Source organism: Phacochoerus africanus, chromosome 4 (genome assembly GCF_016906955.1).
Source record: "Phacochoerus africanus isolate WHEZ1 chromosome 4, ROS_Pafr_v1, whole genome shotgun sequence".
NCBI lineage: Eukaryota > Metazoa > Chordata > Mammalia > Artiodactyla > Suidae > Phacochoerus > Phacochoerus africanus.
In genome coordinates, this window is record NC_062547.1 from 19,556,829 (window position 1) to 19,582,725 (window position 25,897).

General features: G+C 46.2%; 1 protein-coding gene across 2 annotated transcripts in view; it reads right to left on the reverse strand.

The window, feature by feature from the left end:
- Nucleotides 1-10,889: 10,889 nt before the first annotated feature.
- EXT2 (exostosin glycosyltransferase 2) overlaps nucleotides 10,890-25,897 on the reverse strand; it is a 137,688-nt gene continuing 122,680 nt past the window's right edge. For both annotated transcript variants that reach the window (XM_047775934.1, XM_047775933.1), the window contains 4 exons: nucleotides 22,711-22,854; nucleotides 20,995-21,123; nucleotides 18,589-18,671; nucleotides 10,890-11,639 (listed from right to left, as the gene is read on the reverse strand). In XM_047775934.1, coding sequence (XP_047631890.1) covers nucleotides 11,501-11,639; nucleotides 18,589-18,671; nucleotides 20,995-21,123; nucleotides 22,711-22,854 — 495 coding nt within the window. In that variant the 3' untranslated portion in view covers nucleotides 10,890-11,500. The remainder of the gene's footprint in view (nucleotides 11,640-18,588; nucleotides 18,672-20,994; nucleotides 21,124-22,710; nucleotides 22,855-25,897) is intronic.

Genomic DNA, 25,897 nt, shown 5'->3' on the forward strand with positions numbered 1-25,897 from the left:
ATCCGAGCTGCATCTACGACCTACAGCACAGCTCACGGCAATGCCGGATCCTTAACCCGCTGAGCAAGGCCAGGGATCGAACCTGCCACCTCATGGTTCCTAGTCGGATTCGCTAACCACTGAACCACGATGGAACTCCCAGCCTGTTGACTTAAAAAAATGCACAACCTGAAAGTTGAGAGTTAAGTTTTATTTGGGGCAAAATTAGGACTTAAGCCCAGGAGACAGCATCTCAGGTAGCCCTGAGAAAGCGCTCTGAGAGCATCAAGGGGGAGCTAGGATATGGGAATTTTTGCAACAAAGAGTGGGCAGCAGGAACAAAAGAGATCTGGCTCGGTGAAATCATTCCCTTGATATGCACCTCAGCTACCTATCCCAAATTTTCACACCCATCATTCACAGAAATGAATGAATACAGCCCAGTGAAAGGGGGGGGGGGAATATCAGTATGTGATAAAGGCGAGGGAGCAGACAACACCATGAAGGATTTTAGGGTTTTTCTAGGTATGAGGAGATGCAAGAATTGGGCACATACAATTTCCTCCTGAAAATAATCTGACTCTCTGAAGACCTGTTCTTCTAGTTTTCCCAGAGCACAGAGTGCCTCACTCCTGGTCTCCACCCTGAGCTCCACTCAGGGGTGTTGCGGGTGGGCAGCTGTAGTGGCTCCTGATTTAACCCATGTAGAGGCTGATGGCAAGTGCCACACTTCAGGTGACAAGCCCCAAACCCAAAACATACAAACAAAACCCCTCAAGGGCTACAGTGTTCATGCCACATCTCCTGAGATTTCTCTTTCGGTTGCATGGCAAGCCCCTTCCCCCTCCCTTCTCCATCCTCCACCCACAGTGGGTCTCCACCATTGCCAGACGCTGGGGAAAAAGGAGGAGCTCCCTTTTGCTATAATATTAAGGCCAAGAGACGGACAGGAAGCATGAGACTCAAAGGCTGCCCACATCTCCTCTCCATAAGAGGTTGAACAGGAAGCTCTGTCTAGGCAAAGGCATAGAAAAGCATGGGCCAGGAAGCCACGTGATGGCGATGGGAGAGCTGGATTTAAGAACTTTGTGGAGTTCCCACTGTGGCTCAGCAGTAATGTACCTGACTAGCATCCATGAAGATGAGGGTTCCATCCCTGGCCTTGCTCAGTGGCTTAAGGATCCCGCATTGTTGTGAGCTGTGGTGTAGTTTGCAGATGCGGCTTGGATCCAGCATTGCTGTGGCTCTGGCATAGGCTGGCTCTGATTCGACCCCTAGCCTGGGAACCTCCATATGCTGCAGGTGTGGCCCAAGAACTGACTTTGCAACTTGTTAGCTTGGTTATCTTGGGCAAGCCATAAAAATCCTGATTTTCAATTTCTTCATCTGTAAAATGGGTACAGCCAACTCTTTCCTGCTTATCTTAAAGGAGGTGAGATAAGTGGGGAGGAAGTCTAAAAGAGTTAAAATACTTGAAAATAGTGAAGAGCTGTGTAGACTGAAGGACTCATGTACTCCGATGGTTGGGAAGAGCCAGTGGGGTTGACATCCATCCAAGAGGCTAAGGGCAGGACGCCAAAGGCTAGGGTACTGTTTCACAAAACAGTGTCACCAGAATATAAAGCACTAGGAAGCTCCAGTATTATATTTGTGGGATAGGCAAGACAGTGGTGAGGGATCTGGTGTGAGTGCATATTGGTCTTATTGGACTGCCATAACAAAACAGCACACAGTGGGTGGCTTAAATCATAGGTATTTATTTTCTCACAATTCCAGGAAGCTAGGAGTCCATGATCAATGTGCTTGCAAATGTGGTTTCTAGTGAGGGCTCTCTTCCTGGCTTATAGATGGCCACCTTCTCACTTTTCCTTATGGCCTTTCTTCTCTCATGCAGACAGCTCTGGTGTCTCTTCCTTTTCCTTTTTTTTTTTGTCTTTTTGTCTTTTCTAGGGCCGCTTCCTGCGGCATATGGAGGTTCCCAGGCTAGGGGTTTAATTGGAGCTGTAGCCACCAGCCTACACCACAGCCACAGCAATGTGGGATCCGAGCCGCGTGTGACCTATACCACAGCTCACAGCAATGCCGGGTCCTTAACCCACTGAGCAAGGCAAGGGATCGAACCCAAAACCTCATGGTTCCTAGTCAGATTCATTAACCACTGTGCCACGACGGGAACTCCAAGAAGTGTTATTTAATTTCTAACTATTAGGGATTTTCCCAGATGTCTTTTATTGATTTAATTCTATTGTGATCAGAGAATGGATTTTTTACACTTTCATTTCCTCTAAAATTATTGACTTATTTTATTGTACAACATATCTGTGGTGAATGTTGCATGTGCACTTGAGAAGAATGTGTATGCAGTTATTGGAAGATGAAGCATTTCATAAATGCCAGGTAAGCCAAGGTGGTTGACAGTGTTATTCAGGTCATCTACAGCTTTCTGATTGTTCTATCAACGTGCTCTATCAATTACTGAGAAAGGAGTATTGAAACAAGCAGATATAATCATGGATTTTCTATTTCACTTTCAGTTGTTAGTTTTTGCTTTAGGTATTCTGTAGCACTGTTATTTAGTTATTTAGCACTGTAACTGTGCAGCATATTTAGTGCTACATACTTAGTGCTACAAACTGCTAGCAAATAACAGTGCTACACTGTTATTTACCTACATTTTCACAATTACTTCTTTTGTGTTCTTGATACATTTACTCCTTTATCATTATGAATTCTTCTTCCTGTCAAAGTTCTTGAAGTTTATTTTACCTTTTATTGACATAATCACTCCTAGTTTGTTGTGATTCATTTTTGTTTTGTTTTTTGTCTTTTTGCCTTTTCTAGGGCCGCTCCCACAGTATATGGAGGTTCCCAGGCTAGGGGTCTAATCGGAGCTGTAGCCGCCGGCCTACATCACAGCCACAGCCACGGCAATGCGGGATTTGAGCTGCGTCTGCAACCTACACCACAGCTCATGGCAATGCCGGATCCTTAACCCACTGAGCAAGGCCAGAGATCGAACCCACAACCTCATGGTTCCTAGTCAGATTCATTAACCACTGAGCCACGACGGGAACTCCTTGTGATTCATTTTTGGATGGTATATTTTTTCCACCCTTTCACTTTAACTCTATTTTACAGTTTTTTTTCCCCTGTAGATAGCATATAACAGTTCTTGTCTATTCAGAATGATAATCTCTGTCCTTTGATTAGAATGTTTAGACCATTTATATTTAATGTAACTATTGATACATTGGGGTTTAAGTCTACTGTCTTGCTTTTTTATTTGCCCCATCTGTCCTTTGTTTACTCGTTCTTCACTCAATTCAATCAATTCTTTTGAATATTTTTACAGTATTCCATCTCCATCTTTAAAAATTGTTTTCAGTGGTTTCTCTAGGTTTACAATGGGTATCTTCACAGTCTGTCTTACAGATATCATCCTGGTTTTCTTCCCAACTCACTGGCAATTCCTCAGTCTCCTTTTCTGGTTCTTCCTTTTCTTCCCTAACTGAAATGTTATAGTGAGCCTGGCAATCAGGCCCCAGTTCTCTCTCCAGGTCATCTCATCTAACCATATGGTTTTAAATCCCATCTATATTCAGTCTTAACGTTTTCCTTGAGCTCTAGATAGCTAACTGCTTAAATAACACTACTCACAGATGTCCAAAAGACACCTCAAACTCAGCACATTTACAGTGGAACTCTTGATTTTTCCCTCTCGCACGTCCCTGCCATTATCCCTGCCTGGTCTGCCATATGTCATTTAATCATATCAATCGGTCACAACAAAAACCTAGCAGTTATCTGTGAATCTTCTATTATTTTCATCTCCTTTACTAAATTCATCAGGAAATCCAATAGATTCTACTCCCGATATAACTCTTCATTGCCTCTGTTGCTACCATCCTAGTCCAATTAATCCATGACCATCTCTCACTTGCACTCCCAAAAGTAGTTTCCTGATTTATTTTTAACTTTTTAATTACTTAATGAATTTTATTACATTTATAGGTGTACAACAATCATCACAAACGAATTTTAAGGCATTTTCATCCCAAACCCTCAGTGCATCCACCCGCCCTCCCCCGCAACCTGTCTCGTTTGGAAACCATAAGTTTTTCAAAGTCTGTGAGTCAGTATCTGTTTTGCAAAGAAGTTCATTGTGTCCTTTTTTTAGATTCCACATGTAAGTGATAGCATTTGATGTTGGTGTCTCATTATCTGACTGAGTTCACTTAGCATGATTTCTTTTCTTTGATTCTTGCTCTCTACTGCCTTTTTTCCACACAGTAACCAAAATCATCTTTAAACAAAATCCCATTCAGATGTCAAAACCTTCCGGTGACTTCCTATCACACTCACAATAAAAAATCCAGAACCCTTTTAGCCTACACAGTGCCAACACAATTTGGCCCTGGCCTAATTTTCTGGCATCATCTTTACCAGGCTCTCCATACTCAAACACTGCAGTCACACAGCAGTTCTAGCTCTTATTAAAAACGAGCTGATCTTGTTCCTGTCTGAAGACCTTTATACTAGCTCTTCCCTCTGCCTGGTATGCTCATGGTCCACTCCTTCTCAACATTTAGATCTGCGCTTAAATGCCACTTCTGGCCAGCCCACCTGAAATACCTCCTCATGCCCAAATCACTATCCTTCTCGCCTTACTCTGTTTGCTTTTGGGGTTTTTTTCCCCACAGAACATAGCACCATTTGAAATTATACTCATTTACTTGTTTAGATTGTCTTCTTTTTAGAAAGTATACTTGATAAAAGACAGGCATTGTTTTGTTTGATGCAGCATTTTCACATTAAGAACAGTGTCTGGTACATAATAAATGCTCAATAAATATGATTCCATCACAAAAGACTTTTTAACTTTTAAGGAAAAAGAATCTTTAGGAGTCAGTAGACTAAAAACACGAGTGAAATTTTATTTTCTCCTGGTTCCTTGTCCGAAAGCGAACTAAATCTGGTTGTTAGATATAATTTTCATTAATATTATACAGGTTCTGGTTGTGTCCATGAAATGATTTCTCTACTGAGTGACTTTCCAGGCTAACCCATCCTGAGAAACAGATAATAATCTTTAGCCCAAGTTCTGATACACAATGCTGCGTCCTCAGTCTCGCTGGATACTTTTGATAAGTTGTCAAAAGCCTGAAGGAGCCAGAAATCAGCCTAACTGGGATACTCCCTAGTTCCCAGACTACCACATAGTATATAATACACTAAGCTGAGCTTCCAGATGTTTCCTTTCTATCCCAGCATTGTCCCAGGTCACCCTCTCCATTGAGATGGTGTAGCCATGATACTAAAGGGAGACTCTATCTGTTATTGATGGATATTCATACTATAACTTCAAAAGAAGGCCAAGGTACAACTGGCAAATGGAACACACTATGGGAAGAGAGAGAGAGAAAAAAAAAAAAAGATCCTTGCATCTTCATGTCTTGGAGAAGATGGAGTTAATGGGATCTTCATTTGGCCAAGTTGTCAATACATCGAACCAAACTGGTGACAGGAACAAGGCTGTTAGGAGAGAACTTACCGGAACTCTATCCAGAAAACAGCAACAGAGACTGGGCACAGGGTAGGCAGAAGGGAGGAGATGAAGGTAAGCCCCTCAGGATCTACCAGAGAAAGACTATTGGAAATCCTATAGGAGCTGCTGCCACCAAGACACAATTTTCGTTAATTACCTCAATTGTGGCTTTTATCCCTTTAATGAGAAACACAGCTTTACTTCTAAGCAGGCAGTGAGGCTGGCAGAAAGCTGAAACCTGAAAATCAGCAGATACAGGGCTGCATACAGCCCTTACTATTGAAATTAAGCCACATCCAAAACACAGAGGGAGGACTCCCAATAGCTTCAGACAGCAGCCAGCCACGCGGGGCCCTCACCAGGCACCGGATGGACGCGCTCTCCTCTCCTCTCCTCTCTCGTCAAGAGGCCCAAATCCCAAGTGCTCATTTCAATAACATAAGAAAATAAACACAGGGCTTATTTATAGTACAGGAAAGGGACTGAGGTAAAAGAACCACTCATTCAGTAATCCACCCTGACGGGGCCAGATAGGATCCAGACCCCCAAGCTCTCTGGTAACAGGGTGAGCAGAGCTGGGGGCCGGAAGAGGGCTGGCTGCCAGCTTCGCCAGGTACAATGTGGCAAGGGCCCTGCTTGAGGAAAGGCGGAGAGATCCGGTGCCTCACTCCATCCCACCCGCTCGGGTCTAAGTGCTCTTGCCATTTCCAATTTCTGGTTGAGGAAACTAAGGCACAGGAGTGGACTCAAAGCAGCTCAAAGGAAGGCACTATGAGAAGAGGAAATTCAAAAATCCTTGCATCCTCCAGGCACCAGACAAGATGGTTAAGGAGGATTCCACAGGAACGGAATTCTCCTTTACAGCTGGGACGACAAGGTCTGTGCGTAGCGCCCTAGGCCGCTGCCGGCTCGAGCATCTTACAGAGCTAGGAACTCCTGCTGGAACTGGAGCTCCTGGAGATCAAGACTGTGTCTTATTCAACAGGAGGTGCTGGCACAGAGCACTTTCTGATGAATGAATGAGTGCATTTCGATGATGAATTGTTCATTAGAAACATTGAATGACTGAATAAATGCTCTCTTACCTCACCTGAATCAGTACCTGGTTGGTTTGTCTTCAGCTGTGATCGCCAGAAAACCAGACATTCTTTGAGCTTATTCCTGGGCATAGTCGTTAATGATAGTTGGCAGCTGTAAATAAAAGCTCAAATGGATGCATTGCGGAGAGAAGGCTCTGCAGTGTGGGTGGTGTGGCTGGTGGTTTGGGTCTAAGACATGTGGATTCTGGTCCCCGCTGTCAGCAGCTGTCACTCCACATGCAGCAACTGAGACGCCGTGGATGAGATGGCGCTTCACTGAGGGGACTTCTAGCAGGCGCAGCTGCCCATACCTCTGAGAGAGCCACTGGGCACCCTTCCCTTTATTCGGCTCTGCCCGACAGCTCTGTGCCCTTCAGAGAGACAGGGCAGAAATGCAACCAGGGGCCCAACCAGTTGGGAGCAGAAGAGAGGGAACAACTCTATACGGAAGGGGCTGTAAATCTGAGGGAACACAATGCTAGACCCAGATGCTTGGCAACTCAACCACGTCCTGAAAAGGAAAGTGGCTGGAGGGCTGGAGAGCTGGAGAGCAGGCCGAACTGCAAAGGGACCTGTCCTGTGTCACCAGCAGAGGTGTGCCTGAAATTAGAAAGCCATGGCACAGCGCTGCCTGGACAGCCCACACCGCCGCCCTGGGAGGCTGGACATCACAAACCCTGCTGCGGGGACCCCTGGCAGGCAGTCTGTTGAATGGGGGTGGAAGAGGGGGTATGGGCAGAGCTTATCATGCTCCACCCCGAAAAGAGAGGGGGGACCCTTACAACTGAGAGCAGAGTCCTGCTGCCGAACTTTCCTCTGCCAGCAGCAGCTCCATGAAGCCCGTTCAGATCGTCAGACCAGGCCTGGCTGGCATCATGGGGTCAAAAGCTGTCTCCAGTGGTACTGAGAAGCAGGTAACAGTGCCAGTCACTGGCCTAGGATGGGAGACCCGGGGCTTGGGACAGGGCTCTGGGGTGAGATGAGCAGCCCCCACCCCACCCCCAGGTTTTCATATGCCTCCAGGCCCTGTGTGGGAAGCTCGAATCGCTTCCAGAGCCTTCCTGGATGGCAGCCGCCTGCCAATATGGTTGGCACTCCTGCCAGCCTACTCCTCAGAGAGTGGCTGCAGGGGCTCGGCGCCAGCTGGGCTGGGCATTCTCCCTCTGCCTCGCTGAGCCAGGGCTGCTTGGGGAATGGCCTGCTGTGGCTTCTGCTGCTGCAACAGACGATGATCCAGAGAACGGGAAAAAGCAGCCTACTCCTAAAGATGCTACTGTCCCCAGAGCACAGACGGGTACAGTGGGGCCGGCTGGTGGGAGGTCTCCAACCCCCCAAACCTCTCTCCTCTCGGCTGGGTTCCCACGGGATCTTACGACTGCAGAGCCAGAACGTTCCCCAGAACTGAACCACTTCCCAACCCAGTCTCTGCTTCATCTACTTCTTCATTCTACCATCAAAGGGTCTTGGACTTGAACCAATAATCAGACCTTTAGAACTCGTGGCGAGACGCCTGCTGCCTGTCAGTGGTAAGGATCCTCCGGTCAGAGACCATCCTGGGAAGAAGCCGGGATCACGGAGTCACGGGCCACCCCTCAGCAAGCCTCTTCCAGCTCCTGGTCCCGGGCAGCACAGGCCAGGAGGATGGCCATTCTTCCCAAAGGCAGCAAAGAAACTAGCTCCTTAAAACTACAAGCTGGAAACACCTAAGGCCTTGGCAGAGAAGCCAGAGTTGCCAGAGTTTTCGGCCTTCGTGACGCTGAGTAAGGAGACAGAGATTTGCGGGAAATAACCAGAGATTCAGGGAACACAAGTTGATATCTTCCTTTTTTTTTGGGGGGGGGGGGGCACACCCACAGTGTATGGAGGTACCCAGGCTAGGGGTTGAATTGCGGCTACAGCCTCCAGCCTAGACCACAGCCACAGCAACGCAGGATCCGAGCCACATCTGTGACCTACACCACAGCTCATGGCAACACTGGATCCTTAGCCCACGAGTGAGGCCAGGGATTGAACTTGTGTCCTCCTGGATATTAGTCAGATTCGTTTCTGCTGAGCCATGGCAGGAACTCCCGATGTCCTCCTTTTTAATTTTCCCAGAAAAGGTGTTTTTTTGCCTAAACATGTACGAGGCTTGGTAAAATACATGAGATAAGAATATTAATAGCTATCTAGTGCTAATCAGCAAAAAACATTTCCAACCTTGGCATCCCAAGTGGGCTCATTATAATTAGGTCCCTAGGGCAAAGGCAAGTGATTTAGTGCGTCCATTTGGGCCAAGGCCAGGGCCAGCTCAGGTTCATCATCTGTACACACCAGTAGGAGGCAATTTCTTAAAAAAGATTTCTTAATCTAAACCCAGCTGTTGTCTGCTCTAGGCCAGAACATGGCATTTTAATTAGCATTGTTCGGCTTCTGAAAGCAGACCCTGTGGCATCCCAAGGGCGGAGGGTCCCGGCCCAGGCTTATGCGTGAGGCCTGCTGGTGAGCCGCTCAGACATCTACCAAGACAGGGGTGGAGTCCCTAGTCCCCTCTGAATCCATGAAGCATGATCATGTGATATGCTCCTGTCCCGAATTTCTCCTTGTGACCTGTACCTCCGTCGGTTCCAGGACAGAAGCTCTGAGGTGGTTTCCAGGGCTGAGGATGTAACACTTTTTCTGTAACATCAGTTCTTCCAGGCTGTGTTGCAAGATCTAACGCCCAATATTTCTGGGGGTCGTGAGGTACTTGAAATGGAGTTTTACTACCCTTGGAAGTCCAGTGACTCCTAAGAAGGTGATAAAAGTCACACTCATTCAGTCCCCTGGGGCTCCCAAGGACCTCAGATTGAAGCATTTCTCTTCCAGAATCAAAGGGTTAACAAAGAGGGAGGGAGGAAGGAGAGGGAGGGAGAATTAATCTACTCTTTGAGAGGGAGAACTGGATGAGGAACCGGCCACAAAGGCAGTGCAGTTGGTGATTCGAAAGAGCAGAGTGTTACACACGGAGGGTGAGATAATACACGTGTAATGTTTGCACAGTTCTTGGCTTTTAGCCGGGATTTAAATGTGAAGCCCTCCCCTTCCACCTGCCCCAGCTCTTGGAAAACAGCTCTTGGAAAATAAGCTAGAGAACCCCTGGAAAGGCGGGCGGTACTCACGGTGTCAGCTACTGGTCTCTGGGTGACATCAGAAGCCCCTTTCTCTTGGTTTCCATCACACCATCCCCAGAACTATGAATATGAGGCCAAGATGCCTTCCATGTCCCCTACTGACTAGTACATAATTACTGAAATCAAAAGCACTGTTTAAGTACCTGTGCTCGCAGCTGCATGACACAAATAAATCACAGCTTCAATGTGCGCATCTGCAAAGTGAATGAACTGGAGGTGCCGTCTGGTCCTCTCCACCAGTGACGGTTCCCGGTTCTACCGCACCTTACTATGAAAGACGAGACTCTCATGATTTCTACTTTCTGACAGTTTCCTCACCTCTCAAAGTCTACAGAATACATCTTGAGTGGCTCTTGTTAAAATCTTTGAGTTTAAAAACTATAGCCTATAGCACGGGAACTGCTCACCTTCATGTCACTGAGCAGAACAATGGGTGGCGGACTAGTGACGCAGACGGGCACACAACTAGGTTTCAGTAACTATATCCATATTCCAAGCAAATTATTATGTATTTTGTGTTCTGGGGACATATGTTATGGCTGAAGCCCAAACTGTGGCTAATCTTAATATTAGAGCCAGATAAGTCTGTTTTGAATCCACAACATCTAACATTTGCCAGAGTAGATTTGTTCATCAACCAGGCTTAAAGAGGTATAATTCACACATGTGCAGTATTACTAAATGCTGAAATGTAACCATTTAAATATCCTGGCAACTATTGCAAAGCATTTGTTATAGCAGCCTTTAACATTAGCCAGAACCTCCCTGGCTAACATTAGGTTTATACCAAAGAATGAGGGAAATGTTGGCATCCCCTTGGGGTGAGGGTCACGAGTCCCTCAAGTCTTACGGAACTAGCCGGAGCCACTCAGCATACGGCCCCGTGAGGCCCTCTGTTTCCCTCGAGAATAGCTAGAAAAGATCAGCTAGAGCTTCCGGTTTCTGTGGAGGGCTTGGGACACATCTTCTCTCAGAATGTATACAGTTTGGGGACCTCCCTCTGCCGGATGCACATGGCACCAGACACTCCTCTGGCGGAACATCTGCCCCCCCGACACGGGCAGGAGACCGGGGTTGAGGCCTGAAGATGGAGTTAAATACAAAAAAAAAAAAAAAAAAGCTCCAGAACCAATATTTAAGACATAGTAGGAAACAGAATAAAAAATAATTTTAATATCAAAAAGCCAAACCAAAGAGGAACTTACAGGATCCCTACTCAGCAGCTGGTGCTCCTCCTCCACATGAGGCCAGGGCCCCGGGTCCCGAGGCATATGTCAAATGCCACTAGGAGGTTTGCATTTTGCACCCAATTCTGGGCTCGGCTTTTCCTCTGAAGAACCCACTGATTGGAAATAACAAAAAGTGAAAAAACGGTAGCTCTTGCATGATTTCGCAAATCTGAAATGGGCTGGGAGGGTTCTCGTCTCATCCCTCTCACAGCCAGTGAGGTTTCCTTTCAGATCCTTATATCGGAGCTTCAGACAAAGCACAGCTGAGCCGGCCTTCCCCCCGGAGCCTGCCACGTCCATCCAGCCGGTCTTTTCAGAAGGAACCCATTGAGAGTATCAGAAAGGAGGATGCCCAACTCGAGGTGCTGAGATGTCCTAGGCTCCTGCTCTCGGGACAGCAGGCTGCGTGGGGCCGTGCCCACCTTCCACTCTCAAGTCCGGGTACCAGAGTGCTGGGGGGCCGCGGGCTCATCCTCTGTCCAGGGTTAGTGTTTCGATCTCCACCAGTGACACGTTTCATAAGCTGCCGATGTTGGGGAAGCTCTTGAGTTTCTCAGGAAAGTCGTCCTTGTACAGGACAGGGTCGGCTCGGTGTTCCACCACCTTAAGGGGCATTGTCCCAAAGACCGAAGCAAACTTGTTGATGCACTCAGACCTGTGGGGTTTGGGAGCGGGGCGGGCAGTGGAGCAGATGAGAGGGACGGGGTGGGGGAAAGAGAAAATGTTCAAGAGGCTGAGAGAGGAGCGCAAAACACATAGTATTCGACACCAACGAAAGAAATGCAAGTGCTTCCAGGTTCCTAAACCGGTCGGGAGCGGGTGGATAAAGGAAGGGGTCCGGGGGTGCCTCACCTATTAGTTCAGAGGGAGAAAGGGAGCTGAGGATGCTGTTTGAGGCCAGGGGCCTGCGGAGGTCAGAGTATCTTTTCCCCTCCTCCTCAAATTCCAGTCATTCTTCCAGCTCCCTCCGAGCTGGCCTCAAACCAAGGTGGATTAGCTGCCAACGATCCTTAACCCCATCTCTGCCAGCCGAAGAGAAGGCAAGGGGAGGAAAGGAGAGCAGCACTGGATCTGAGCTTCAGCTCACTCAAATCTAAAATGCAGAAGGGCGGACGTGACACGTGCAGCAGTGGACAGCAAAAGGAGACAACGGGGCCTCAACTCCAAACTACAAACACTTGGGTCATTCAAGGGACCCCTATCTGGGGCCAGTGAGTGGCAATCTCTGGGAATCATCAGTCCATGTCCATCAGTTCTTCTATGAAAGCTGAAGGTAAGGTCACGCGGGACAGCTTCCATTAAGTTTCGCCGCTCCCGTGTTAGAACCAGCAGCGGCAGGCAACTTAGTGCCAGCACGGCAGGCCCTGCTGGGGAAGCGGGGGTGCTCGCTCCCCTCCCCTCCCCCCAGTCTGCTGAGCAGCCTCCTCAGAGGTGAGCGGGTCAGGCACACGGGCGGGAAACGGTTCTGGTCAATCAGGCCAACTGAGTGTGACAGCTGGATAATGAGGACACTTTGGCATCAGACCAGAGGGGGAAAACAAGCCGGTACAAACTGCTTTTGAAGTTAAGGGGACCTCAAGGATGGATTTCAGAGAAGCCGGCGTTCATGTCCCCAGTCAGGCCCACGGCACCTGAGAGCTCCAACAACAAACTAATCAGAGGCAGAATCGTTTACCAAGAAGGGGCTGAATTTCAAGACACAGACCAGAAGGCCTGCCTATCCTTGCTGATATGTAAGCCTTGTTTCAAATTATTTTAATCAATAGCTTTTATTTGAGTCCTTTGAGCTTGAGCAAGAAACCAATTAATAAAGAAGCCAGCCATCAGCAGTTCTCTTCTCTTGCTCACTCTCTCGGTCAAAATGCATTACTATTTCCTTTGGAGCGCTTCGAGCTAGTAAACAGCACCGTGCCCACCTCCACGGATCAATAGCAACTAGTAATTATTACGTGTTCCAGGCTGCCTTCAAAGTGCTTTACATGTATTCGTAACCCACTTCATCCTACAACAACCCTGAGAGGCAGGTCCTACTACTCTGCCCCCTGTACACCGGGAAGGTGACAGAGACACAACACAGAGAGGCTAAGGGACAGGACCAAAGGCCAAATAACCGGTAAGAGGCATTCTGGGTCCCGAGGCGAACGTCTTCATTATGAGATGATACGAATTTATTTATTAACACAATGCCAGGGCCCAAAGGCAGGAGCTGGAAATGAACAACTGTAGAGCACCTATCCCGTGCCAGGTAATTTACACACCTGACCTCATTGATTCCTTAAAGCACCGCCTCAATATGCCAAAGGGTTGATGTTTCGTACCTTCCTGTTAGGGTTTAGGAAATTCAGGCTAAGAGAGGCTTTAGGACTTGGCCCAGGACCCCGAGCTGGGTCTTAAACCCAGGCCTGCCCTGGCGCAGAGCCTCTGCTCTTTCTCACTCTCCCATAACCCGCAGGTCACCGGGTGGCCCTCCTGTTGGCGGGTTTTTGAGACTCGGGAGGTGGTCGTCTTAGGTTGCAAACTGGCAGGAGAGAACACTGAGGAGTTTGAACACAACGGTCTGAAGCGAGCCCCGGACAACCGTTTTCCTCTCCGTAAACGATGGGGTCAAGGCAGTGGCCAACTAATTCCAATCTCCCCAAGGTCTCACGTTTGACAGTTGTTCTGCCTGTAAACATGGACAGAGTCTTCCAGTTTCCAGTTAGTATGCTTGCAGACTCTGGCCAGAGAAGCCCGGCTGTGCCAGCAGAGGTGCCAGCAAGCATGCATTAACGAAGACTCATGGTTCCTGGCCGAGGAGAGTGGCTCTGTGGCCCCTGGCGAGCACTGAGGACAGTGTCTCCTCTGTAATCAGATCTGCCAACAGGGCCAGGCCTCTGGCAAGAGGCCACTGGGGCTCGGGCCAGCCTGACTTGTTGACAGCTGCCCCTGGCTAACCTAAGCCAGGTTAGCGAGTCCTTCTTTCTCTCCACAGGCCTGTCCTGGGGAAGCGGCTAGCCACTCCGCATGGTGGACGGCCTTAACTCTCCTGCCAGGTACTGACAGTGTTTTCCTACCCTGCTCATGCAGGGGATCGGGACTGGGGAGCAGGTCAGGGTAGATCATGATGTTGGCTGGTTGCTGGTGGCCCACCTGAGTTGTGCTGTCAGGGGCTCAGCTACTATGTCGGTAACTGTTCCCCTGGATTGGTTTTCTAATCAAGTACAGCCAGCCTATGGCCAATGTCTATCTCTGAAGTGTTGGCAGTGTCTGGGGGAGAAAGGGTGAATGGTTTTCTATTTTCCTTTCAAACGCACACAATTACCTAAAGCAACCAGGAGCCTTCAGAACCAGTGCAGGGGAAACTGGGAAGCAAACTAACTCTGCCAGGCACCATGCGACAGGCTTTCATGTACCACTGCTTCTTTCATTTCCAGCCTTTAACACAGTGTTTGGTACAAAGATGCTCAATAAATATTTGTTGAACCCATGAATGGCTACTGCAATATGAGAGTTAATATATCTATTTTAGGAAAATGAAAAGATTGGAAGTTCAGGATAAGGTACGTCAATTTCCTTAAGTTAGACAGCTAATAAGTGGCTAACTCATAATGTGAACAACGACTGGCCTGAATCAAAATACAGTGTTTGTTTTCTTTTTTCTTTTTTGTCTTTTTGCCTTTTCTTGAGCCGCTCCCCGCGGCATACGGAGGTTCCCAGGCTAGGGGTCTAATCGGAGTTGTAGCCGATAGCCTACACCAACCACAGCCACAGCAATGCGGGATCTGAGCCGTGTCTGCGACCTACACCACAGCTCACGGCAACGCTGGATCCTTAACCCACTGAGCACGCCCAGCGATCGAATCCGAAACCTCATGGTTCCTAGTCAGATTCGTTAACAACTGCGCCACAACGGGAACTCCTAGTGTTTGTTTTCTTAAATCAACACTGTCTGTCTGCCATACTGTCTTGACGTGGGCAATAAAGCCATTGGCCAAAGTGAACAGTTACAAATTCTTCTGGTTCTTAAAGAGCTAACAGGAGGTCCTGGGAATGGCTGATGAGTAGTAAAAGCCACTCTCCTCCGCAACTGAGATTTCTGATCCCAGACCCCAAGTGTAAGCATAAATAAGCTCACTGAACCACACAACTCAACACGAGATCATGACTTGCAAAGCGGTTAATTCCTTTTCAGTGTTTGTGCAAATCGTGGATTCTACAAAGGGAAATCTTTAAAAAAATAAAACAAATGAACAATTCTGCAGTTGTACTCCATCTCTTAGCTTATCCGTGAGGGCTTAAATCATGTCTACCTCTCTCCCAATCTAAGCACCTTATGTCATGATTCAGTCATTCAATTTTATTTTACTTATTTATTTTTTTGACTTTTAGGGCCGCACCCACAGCATATGGAGATTCCTAGGCTAGGGGTTGAATCGGAGCTGTAGTCGCCAGCCTACACCACAGCCATAGCAACGCGGGATCTGAGCTGCATCTGTGACCTACACCACAGCTCATGGCAATGCCCGATCCTTAACCTACTGAGTGAGGCCAGGGATTGAACCCACAACCTCATGGTACCTCGTCAGATGTGTTTCCGCTGTGCCACGACGAGAACGCCCAGTCATTCGATTTTAATCCAAATAGTTTTGTTCCAAGTTTCTAATTAATATCAGGACTGATTTCCTTCTGTTCTTTACCCCGTTTCTCAAAAGGGTAGTCTACATTCACTGACTTCCTCACACCCTAACCCCATAACCCTTCAGCCCCAACTCTCTATGACATTATTTTTTTTCAAAGTCGCCAACGACCATCTAATTCTAAGACCGCTTCCTGGTCCGCATGCTCCTTGCTCTGCCCTCGCTGCTGAGCACTGGAGACCATGCTTTCCTCGTGGCCTCTCCAGGGGCTGCTGCTTTTTTCCACTTACTCTTCCTGTCTCCTAAATGTCTGAATTTCTCAGGATTCTGCCCTTAGCTTTTCCTCAGTCAACTACCACCTCTGGGCAGATGTCTTTCAAATACCCATCTTTGTTTCGGTCTTCTTTCTAAAGTTCTAGTTTCAAATTTCCAACGGCTTGCTCTATGGTTGCATATACAGAGAGCAAGACCTGAAACTCACTTGCTTTTATTGCTCCCCAACTGCACCCATGATTAACATCGCCTGACCTCGTTAGTTATACTCTCACAGGTACCACAGTCATCTCCTCCCCACCCCTGATCGGCATCCCTCCTGTTTATATTACTTACGCCGTCAAAGGCGCTGCCATTCTTCTTGACCATCTCTATCAACTCCCTCTCTGTAACCTCCCTTGCCTACTCAATTGGAAATTAAGTGTTAGCACAGCTTCCGTTGGGGGGAGAAAATGTCTCTTGCCATTTAATTGGACTCTTCCTTTCCACCCTCGACTTGGTTTAAGGCTTCTAATTCTTCTCTCTTCAATCTCTTCACCTTCATTGTATTCCATGCACTTCTTCCAAACCAATCTCAAAACAACACTTTGGTCAAGCGACTCCCTTATTCAAAACGTTTTTTTTTTTTTCTTTTTTTGGTCTTTTTGCCATTTCTTGGGCTGCTCCCACGGCATACGGAGGTTCCCAGGCTAGGGGTCTAATCGGAGCCATAGCCACTGGCCTACCCCAGAGCCACAGCAACACGGGATCCAAGCCGCATCTGTGACCTACACCACAGCTCATGGCTATTCAAAACTTTTTATGGCTGGAGCCTGGAGGAAAAAACCTCTGGCTCCTTCACTGGGCATCCAGGGCTTTTGGAAGTTGGCACTGAGGGGGCCAGAATGCTATGTTCCAGCCCAACTGGCTATCCTGACTGCTTGCCACCTGTACCGCCGACCACCCAGGTTCACCTGCCGAGGATCTGCTCTTCTTGTCCAGAGTTCCACTGGTCGGAGTCCTAGTGATCTCGGAAGGCTCATTTCAAGTGCCATCTCTTACAAAATCATTCCTAATAATCACACTAGCAAGACAGCACTTCTCTTTCCTCTGATCAGTTACAACACTGTGAGCCTTCCTTACAACAGATAGCATTGGACTGAGTTTTATACACACACACCATGATATGAATACATATAAACGTGTGCATCTGCTGTCGTTGATTACAAACTCTCATACAATCAAGCCTAACGATATCTGGGCAAGTTGCCTATTCCACATTCACAAGCCTCTTCCCAAGAGGAAGGGTCCATATTCCCCTTGGTTACTGTCTTCAGGGTTTAATAATAATTGTATCTACCTTGCATCCTTCTCATTGCATGTGTTATGATCTCGGCGGTGCTACAGAGGACTTGTTTAGCCTTCGAATGAACTTGAGTCATTTTCTCCACATGATTCCTTTCTTGATCCATATAACCCCACCGTTTTAACGTAGCCCAATCGGTACCCAATTACTTAACGCTATGACATTCTCCTCCATACAGAACAGAGGAAGGTTCAAGTATCAATTTCATGTGCTCGACTAGAACTAAAACGGGAGTCTCTTCCGAATGAGCCATGACAGTTAACCTCACCACCCTTGACAGCATAATCCTTGATACCAGTGAGGGGATATTTTTAAAATCACAATAATATATTATTTCACATCAACGGGGGTAAAAAAAAAAATCATGTCATTTTGGTAAGGTATTTACCTAGAAAAGAGGTAAAGGGAGTATTTAGAGAGTATGTATGAGAAGTAAGAGGAAGAAGGAGTAAAGCATTACAGAAGAACCCACGCCAACTGAAACAACTTACTGTATAAAAGAATCCTCCAGGCCTGAAGGGCTTTGATAGGCCTCATAGATTTCAGAAATGAAAGCTGCAAGCAGATGCCTGTGAGACCTGTGGAAACTTGAACTAGATATCTCATCCCACAAGGCTACCCTAACATTCTCCGCGTGCACCCTGGCCCCTTGACCACAGGGCTACTGGATGTCTCAGCTGGCATTTTAGAAGAATTAGATTTGATTCAGAAAATTCAAAGCCTGAGAACCTCTGGGATACAAGTGAGAACTGTCAGGTCTACTACGAGAGTAGAAAATTCTTAAGGAAGGACCGACAACTCCCACTTCCTTCACACTCGCCCATAAGGCCCTGTATCACAGCCACACCAGGGTGTGCTAATTGAGAAAGTGACTGAATCCAAAGAAAGGGAGTATTTCAGAGCTTCTCTCTCTGTAATGCAAAGAACTATGCTTTCAACTCCATTCTCAAGGTCAGCAAAGGTAATCTGTCTCTGGTGGGTTGGATTTAATTCTTTCTATTCAAACTTTTAGTGTAACATGGAGAAATCGCCCTGAAAAACGATCCAGTATTTCCTTGGAATTAGCTAGCTTCCACTTGAATGGCTGTGGATGGTTAGCTGCTTAGTCCACGTGGAGGAGCTGGCTTCTGGAGCTTAAGGCCAGCTATATTTTTAAGAGCCTTCCAGCCATTACAAATTGAGTGAGTAGCATTCCAAATTAATTCTTTGGGTGACCTGGGCTTGAACTAACCCAATTCCCATGTGCAAAAGGCGGTGACTATGGCTACCAGCTGCTGTCCTTATATCTCCAACCAAGTCCCATAAACAGGCCCAAGGCAGGAAATGGGGATCAGAGGCCAGGGCAGACTTGTGCTTAGAGGCTCACTCACCTCTCCACCATGTGTGTCTGGTCGAGCGAGAGCCCATCAATGGCTGTGCACTCAGGACACTTGAATTTCTTTCGTGGTGTTACCTGCCAGGGGAGCACAAAAACATACCTGGCCATCAGTGCCCAGGACAATAAAATCATGCTTGTGATACCAGCCTGTGCGCTTCTGTAAGCCGAGAGGCCTGCTCCCTCTACACACACACACACACACACACACACACACACGCACACGCACACGCACACGCACACACGCACCTCGCCATTCCTCCATTCAGTTCTGTCTGGCTCGGCCAATGGCAGAACTCACAAGGGCCCAATAAAAAAGGCTTGGAGGGCTTTTGCCTTCTGTAACTGGAAAGAAGTGGTGATGACAAGCTCCTTAATTCCTGTTTAATGACTGTTTTCTCACTGCCAAGGTCCTTGTATAAACACCATTTGTTCTTGCAGCCATAAGGGCGATGAAATACAGCTTCCCATAACTTTCACCGTAACCTGGGTTCCAACAGGCGCTCTTTCTCCTTCTTCCGGCTAATGGCAAATGCCATGAATGTTCGGACCATGCTCTTGGAGATGCTAGGCTATTCTGCAACCCCTTTGAATCAGGAAAGAAAATGCAATGGTCCCTCACCCTCTGAATCCTTTTCTCTGTCTCTCCCTACTGCCCTCCCACACTTTAAACTTCCAGTATTTTTCTAGCAAACTCGGGGGAGCCTGCTATTCTAACCTAGTGAAGAAAAGTAAACAGCAGAGGGATGGGAGGGGAAGAAAGCTGGATAACTAAGACCAGGCTAAGAAGCATACAGACATTAGGAATTACCGTGCAGAGTAAGCAGGTGGAGCCAAGAACGTCTTGAAGCATGTCAAGAAGCAAACTTGGAGATAAGGGGAGTTCCTTTAAAACTAGTTTTTCGGTTTACATTTAAAAATTTTCCTTGTGGAGGTCCCGTCGTGGCGCAGTGGTTAACGAATCCGACTAGGAACCATGAGGTTGCGGGTTCGGTCCCTGCCCTCGCTCAGTGGGTTAACGATCCGGCGTTGCCGTGAGCTGTGGTGTAGGTTGCAGATGTGGCTCGGATCCTGCGTTGCTGTGGCTCTGGTGTAGGCCGGTGGCTACAGCTCCGATTAGACCCCTAGCCTGGGAACCTCCATATGCCGCGGAAGCGGCCCAAAGGAATAGCAAAAAAAATAAAAAAATAAAAAATAAAAAAAAATAAAAATTTTCCTTGTAAGGAGTTCCTGTCACGGCTTAGCGGAATCAAATCTGATTAGTATCCATGAGGATGCAGGTTTGATCCTGGCCTTGCTCAGTGGGTTAAGGATTCCACGTTGCTGTGAGCTGTGGTGGAGGTCACAGATGTGGCTCAGATCCTCCGGAGCTGTGGCTGTGGTGTAGGCCGACAGCTGTAGTTCCAACTCCACCCCTAGCCTGGGAATCTCCATATGCCATGGGTGTGGCCCTAAAAAGATTAAAAAAAAAAAATCTGTTTTCCTTGTAGTGAGCTGTTTACTGAGCTATTTAGAGAGCTGAGGGATAGGGTAGAGACTGGGTCAGGTCTGGACAGATGACTCCTCCTCTTTCCTTGGGCACTTTGGTTGAATCTAGCTTCTCTTACCAGTTAATGGCATTGAAGAATCATTTGGGAATGTCATACCACGCTTCCAACATAAATAAGCTTCCCATGTGGGAATCTGGCCTGGAAACACTGCCCAACTTCACACAGGGAACTCTAATCCAGAAGGGGAAAATGGTCAGGATGAAGCCACTGATGGAAAGAAGTGTACTCTCTCTGCGTTTCCAGGGATCTGATTTGAGCAAAATCTACATTTCAGGAAGAGACTTTTATTATAAACAAGAAGATCCCCAGGTGGTCTCTTATCTTTTAATATGTTACAGGAAAGGTACTTTTAAAAACCGGTAACCACTATCTTAAAACGATGTTCAGCACAACTACAGTTGTAACTGTACAAAGTGTGCTGGCTTCTCAACATCTATAAAAAAAATCAGCTACCTTAAGAAAGACGTAAACTGCATTCTTTATCCAACAGAACTAGATTCTCCATCTGCTTTGAGAATGAAATTACATTTCTTTAAAAAAATGATTTACAGATTGACCACCTATACTCTGATACTGAAGGTTTAAATGATAACTAAAGAAGCTACATAAAAAGAGAAAGTATGTTAAGCCATCAAAGCCTAGCTTCAATCTCACAACGTGACACAGCATCTCATATCTCACAATCTCACACAGCATCAATCATAGAATCTTAAGGCTAAAAGCGAGCTTAAAGTTAGTTCATCTATTCCAAGGCTTCGTGTGGTTACAAGAACGTCTCAGACTCAGAAACAGGAATGCGCCCAAGATTACAAAGCCAGTTGGTGGCCAAGCTGGATGAGGATGCCTCCTACCTTGATGACTGCTTTCCCGGTGACGTTAGCCACCAGGAAATTCATGGCAATGTCTTCACAGTTCATATGAGCATCTACCCAGTTCTTAATGTCCCCAGGCATCTTGTAGGTATACAGGTAATTAAAATACTGTCAGGTGAGACAAAAAAAGAAGACACATTCAAGCAGCGGGCCCCTGGGGCTGAGACACACAGGGCAACTCAGCCACAGCAAGGGGACACATTTTCTCTCTTAAGATTAGTCACGACGCTATATTGATAGAAGGGCAAAGGAAGTATTAGACTGCTTTTGGTCAGGTGGCCAAGGGTCCTTAATATTGTCATTCTTTCAAAAACCACCTACAGTAAGGAGCGGAATGGTCAAATGGGAAGGCTTCTGGGATGCAGGCCCTTCGATAGATGAATTATCATGTGTTGAATAAATATTGTTCAGAGACACACTACACACTGATCTCTACTAAATCCTTCCCTCTGAGTCACAACGCTGCTCTGTCCTGTTTTCCACAGTCTCTCCATAGACTGTAAACAGAAACAGAGCTAATTAATGGTGGCCTGACACTGCAAAGGCAAGTGCTTTTTAAAGTCAAACAATAATGAGGCAATTCTGAATCTACCGTATGTACATGCGTGCAATCGTATAGAAACGTGTGGGCAAAAAAAAGGGTTATCAGTCTACTGCCACGAACCCGAAGAATCATAAACTTTATTTATTCTTTGCTAAGAACAAAAACTGATTTCTGGATCTAGAACCCTGAAACATATGAGGGCAGCAGGGCTGAGATAACCATAAGCAATCGTACAAATAGAAAAGTTTAAATTAACTGCGCAGGACTCAGCAGAGCTTTCTCTTGACATTAGTTCCTTCGGTGAGGAATTTCAGCCTCACTAGTGATCAAACCAAAGTGAAAATAATAAGATCCATTTTCACTTACCAAAAAAATGGGTACGTATTTTTTACATATTTCATGAAAGAGCGGGTATGGTAAGACAGTTTTATATTTTGCTGGTGAGAATGCAAACTGGCACAGACAATACTGTAAACAACTGACATAAATATATATCGATCTCAAAACCTTCCCAAAATGTTCAAAATTCTACTTCTAGGAATCCGTCATAATGATTATAAGAACAGTTATGAAAACGGATACTGATCATTACTTAAGCATTTGATACAAAGCTTTTATCGAGCAAAAAAATTTAGATACTAACTAAATGTCCAGTGACAGAGAAACAGTTATACATGATTTATGGAATATTAATATAATGGTATATTAGCAATTATGTTAAGGAGAAATTATTTATGAAGAAATATTAATGACATAAGAAAAATAATCATCACACATGTAACAAGCAAGCTAATGAGAATACTGATAACTGCCTATGCATATATGTGAAAAAATAAATCAGCAAAAGGCAAACTGGAAAAAACATCCAAACAATAATGGTTTATCTCTAAGAGATAAGACTACAAGTGACTTTGCTAAAACAATACAACTTGTTCTGAGTTTGTCATACTTTGTAGTATAAGCACATAATATTTTTTATAATTAGAAAAATAACTTCATTCTTTAATAAAATCACACAACATGGACCTCTGAGAGGAACATTTTTCCTAAGCTCAACAAAAATTAAGTTGTGCCCAATAAAACAAGTATCACATTCTCGGTGCTGTCAACTCAGACTCACCTGCTGCAAGCCTGCCCTGGCCCCGACTTACCTTATGATAAAAAGCTGCTCCGGTGAGAACCATGGACACCTCGTTGGTCCACTCGGACTCGTACTTCCACTTACTCATCTCATGGTCCCAGAGATGCAGGCGGCCCGGGTAACCCACCAACCGGTCAGGAAATTCCCGCCAGACCTGAAGACAGAAACACATCGACAGTCAGTTCCCAGTTCAGACAACAGCCGGGCTCACTGCTCAGTTCTTTAAACAGGATCAGTAGAATCCCCAGGTTTGAATCTTCGCAAACTAAGACCCAACAGGTGCTGGTTCTTCTGCCGATACTCAAAGATAGATGTTGATTCTAATTTCCTGCAACACTTCCCTGTGCTTGCTTGGGAACTTCAATGTAATGGGAAAGGTAAAGCAGTAGCTTCCTGAATTGGGCCAAGGTAGGGAATCACTTTTTAATTTTTTTCTTCCTTTTTATGGCTGCATCTGCAGCATATGGAAATTCCCAGACTAGGGGTCAAATCCGAGCTGCAGCTGAGGCCTACAGCACAGCCTCGGCAACACCAGATCTGAGCTACATCTGCGACCTATGCTGCAGCTTGTGACAACACTGTATCCTTAACTCACAGCTTGTGATCGAACCTGTATCCTCATGGAACTATGTTGGGTTCTTAACCCGTTCAGCCACAATGGGAACTCCAAGGTAGGTAATCTCTTAACATATGATTAATGAAATAGATTCCATTCTTTTTTTTTGTCTTTTTGCCTTTCCTAGGGCCACTCCCGCGGCATATGGAGGTTCCTAGGCTAGGGATCGAATCAGAGCTGTAGCTGCTAGCCTACGCCAGAGCCACAGCAATGCAGGATCTGAGCTGTGTCTGCAACCTATACCACAACTCACGGCAATGCCAGATCATCAACCCACTGAGCAAGGCCAGGGATCAAACCTGCAATCTCATGGTTCCTCGTTGGATTTGTTAACCACTGAGCCACGACGGGAACTCCATAGATTTCATTCTTAATGAATGTACAAATGAAGAATAAATGGAACTGGGATTTATATTAAATTTTGATGACTATGAAAATTTACAAAATATCTGTTCCTTAAAAAAAACATCTATCTGGAGCATAAAACCATTCTTATCACCTTTTGGAATCATCAGGTATAGAGAATTTGTCTGATTCTACAACCAGTAACATATTGAAAACAAAAATTTCATTTTTGTATTTGGAAAAGTTTTAGATACAGTTTTGTTAAAGAGAATTTGAGATATGGGGGGGGGGGTACTTGCAATACTTTTCCCCATGTATTTCCATATAATTTACTTTAACCTTTAAACCATTAACATCAGTGAGTGCTGACATTTGACTGGCTGTCCTGGTGCTGCTTCTCAGCATCACGAGTCCTCATCCGTGACCAGAGCTTCACACAGCAGAGTTCCTGAGGGCCCCGTCCTGGAGCCTACCCTTTTCTTTAAACTCTCCCTCTAGGTAACATCTAGTTTCAATCACTTTAAATACTGCCTATACTCTGATGACCTAAATTTATGCTTGGCCCCGAACATTTCTCAAACAACCAACCATTACAATTACTGATTATCTCCCACTGGATAAACAATAGGCATCTCAACCTTAACAGGTCCAAAGCATAACTCTTGATTCCATATCCCCACTGTCTCCGTCTTTTCCATCTCAGTAAGTCCTCGAAGTCAACTGCTCAAGCCCAAAGGCTAAGAGTCAGCTTTTATTCCTTCCTTTCCCTCCTTCCCCACATCCAATCCGTTAGCAAGTCCTGCTGGCTCTACTTCTGAGTACCTCTTGCCATTTCTACTACCACTCTCTCCAGCTCAAGACACCATCATGACTCAATGACGACATGGCCGTGGATTACCAGGCTACTGTAAAAGGCTTCCAACTTATTTCTTTGCCTCCACTCTTGTCCTTCCAAACCAGCATTTACAGAGCACCCCTAAAAGGACCATCCCTAAAAGGAGAGCTGGGTATTCAATCAGTGGGCTCCATCCTATTAATTTATACATTTGTCATTATATGTTTTTAAATTATCTACCCACACATATACAGAAGTCATATGGTCATGCATATACTACAGCGACAAGAGGTTTCCCCAACACCCCAGTGTCCCTGAGTTCAGGGAGGATGCTCCATTGCTTCCTCAAAGGCAGAGCCAGTGTGCTAGTACTCTGCCTTGTCTGCTAGGGCTGCAAAGTAACAAAGTGAGTGGATCAGAGCAACAGGAATCTAGAAATCTGAAATCAGGGTGTGGAAGGCCAGCCTACGGGGAAGGATCCTCCCTGGCCTCTTCCCAGCTCCAGGTACTTGGCTGTCAGTCTTTGGCGTCCTTGGCTTGTAGATGCATCACTTCAAATCTCTGTCTACACACAGCTTTCCTCCCTGTGTGTGTTTCTGTATTCCAATCTCTCTCTCTCTTTTTTTTTTTTGCATTTTTTAGGGCCGAAACCGTGGTATATGGAGGTTCCCAGACTAGGGGTCTAATTGGAGTTACAGCTGCTGGCCTACACCACAGCCTCAGCAACGCAGGATCTGAGCCGTGTCTGCGACCTATACCACAGCTCACGGCAACGCCAGATCCTTAACCCACTGAGCAAAGCCAGGGATCGAATCCACAACTTCTTGGTTCCTAGATTTGTTTCTGCTGTGCCGCAATGGGAACGCCCCCAATCTCTCCTTTTTATAAGGATACCTATCAAACTGGATTAAGGCCCACCCATAGGACCTCATTTTAACTTGATTACCTCTAAAAGACCCCATTTCCAAATAAGGTTACTAAGGGTTAGGATTTTTTTTTTTTTTAATCTTTTGTCTTTTGTCTTCTTAGGGCTGCGCCCATGGACTATGGAGGTTCCCAGGCCAGGAGTCTAATTGGAGCTGTAGCCGCCGGCCTACACCACAGCCACAGCAACGCCAGATCCAAACCGTGTCTGCGACCTACATCACAGCTCACGGCAACGCTGGATCCTTAAACCACTAATCGAGGCTAGGGATCGAACCTGCAACCCCATGGTTCCTAGTCGGATTTGTCTCAGCTGCGTAATGACGGGAACTCCAAAGGTTAGGATTTCAACATATCTTTTTTAGATACATTCAACCTGTAACATCCTCACCCCTCCAAACCTTTAAGAAATGTTCCACCTCTAAAACAAAGCCAAAAAAATGGCTTCCTGTTGATTAAGAAAAATATCCAAACTCC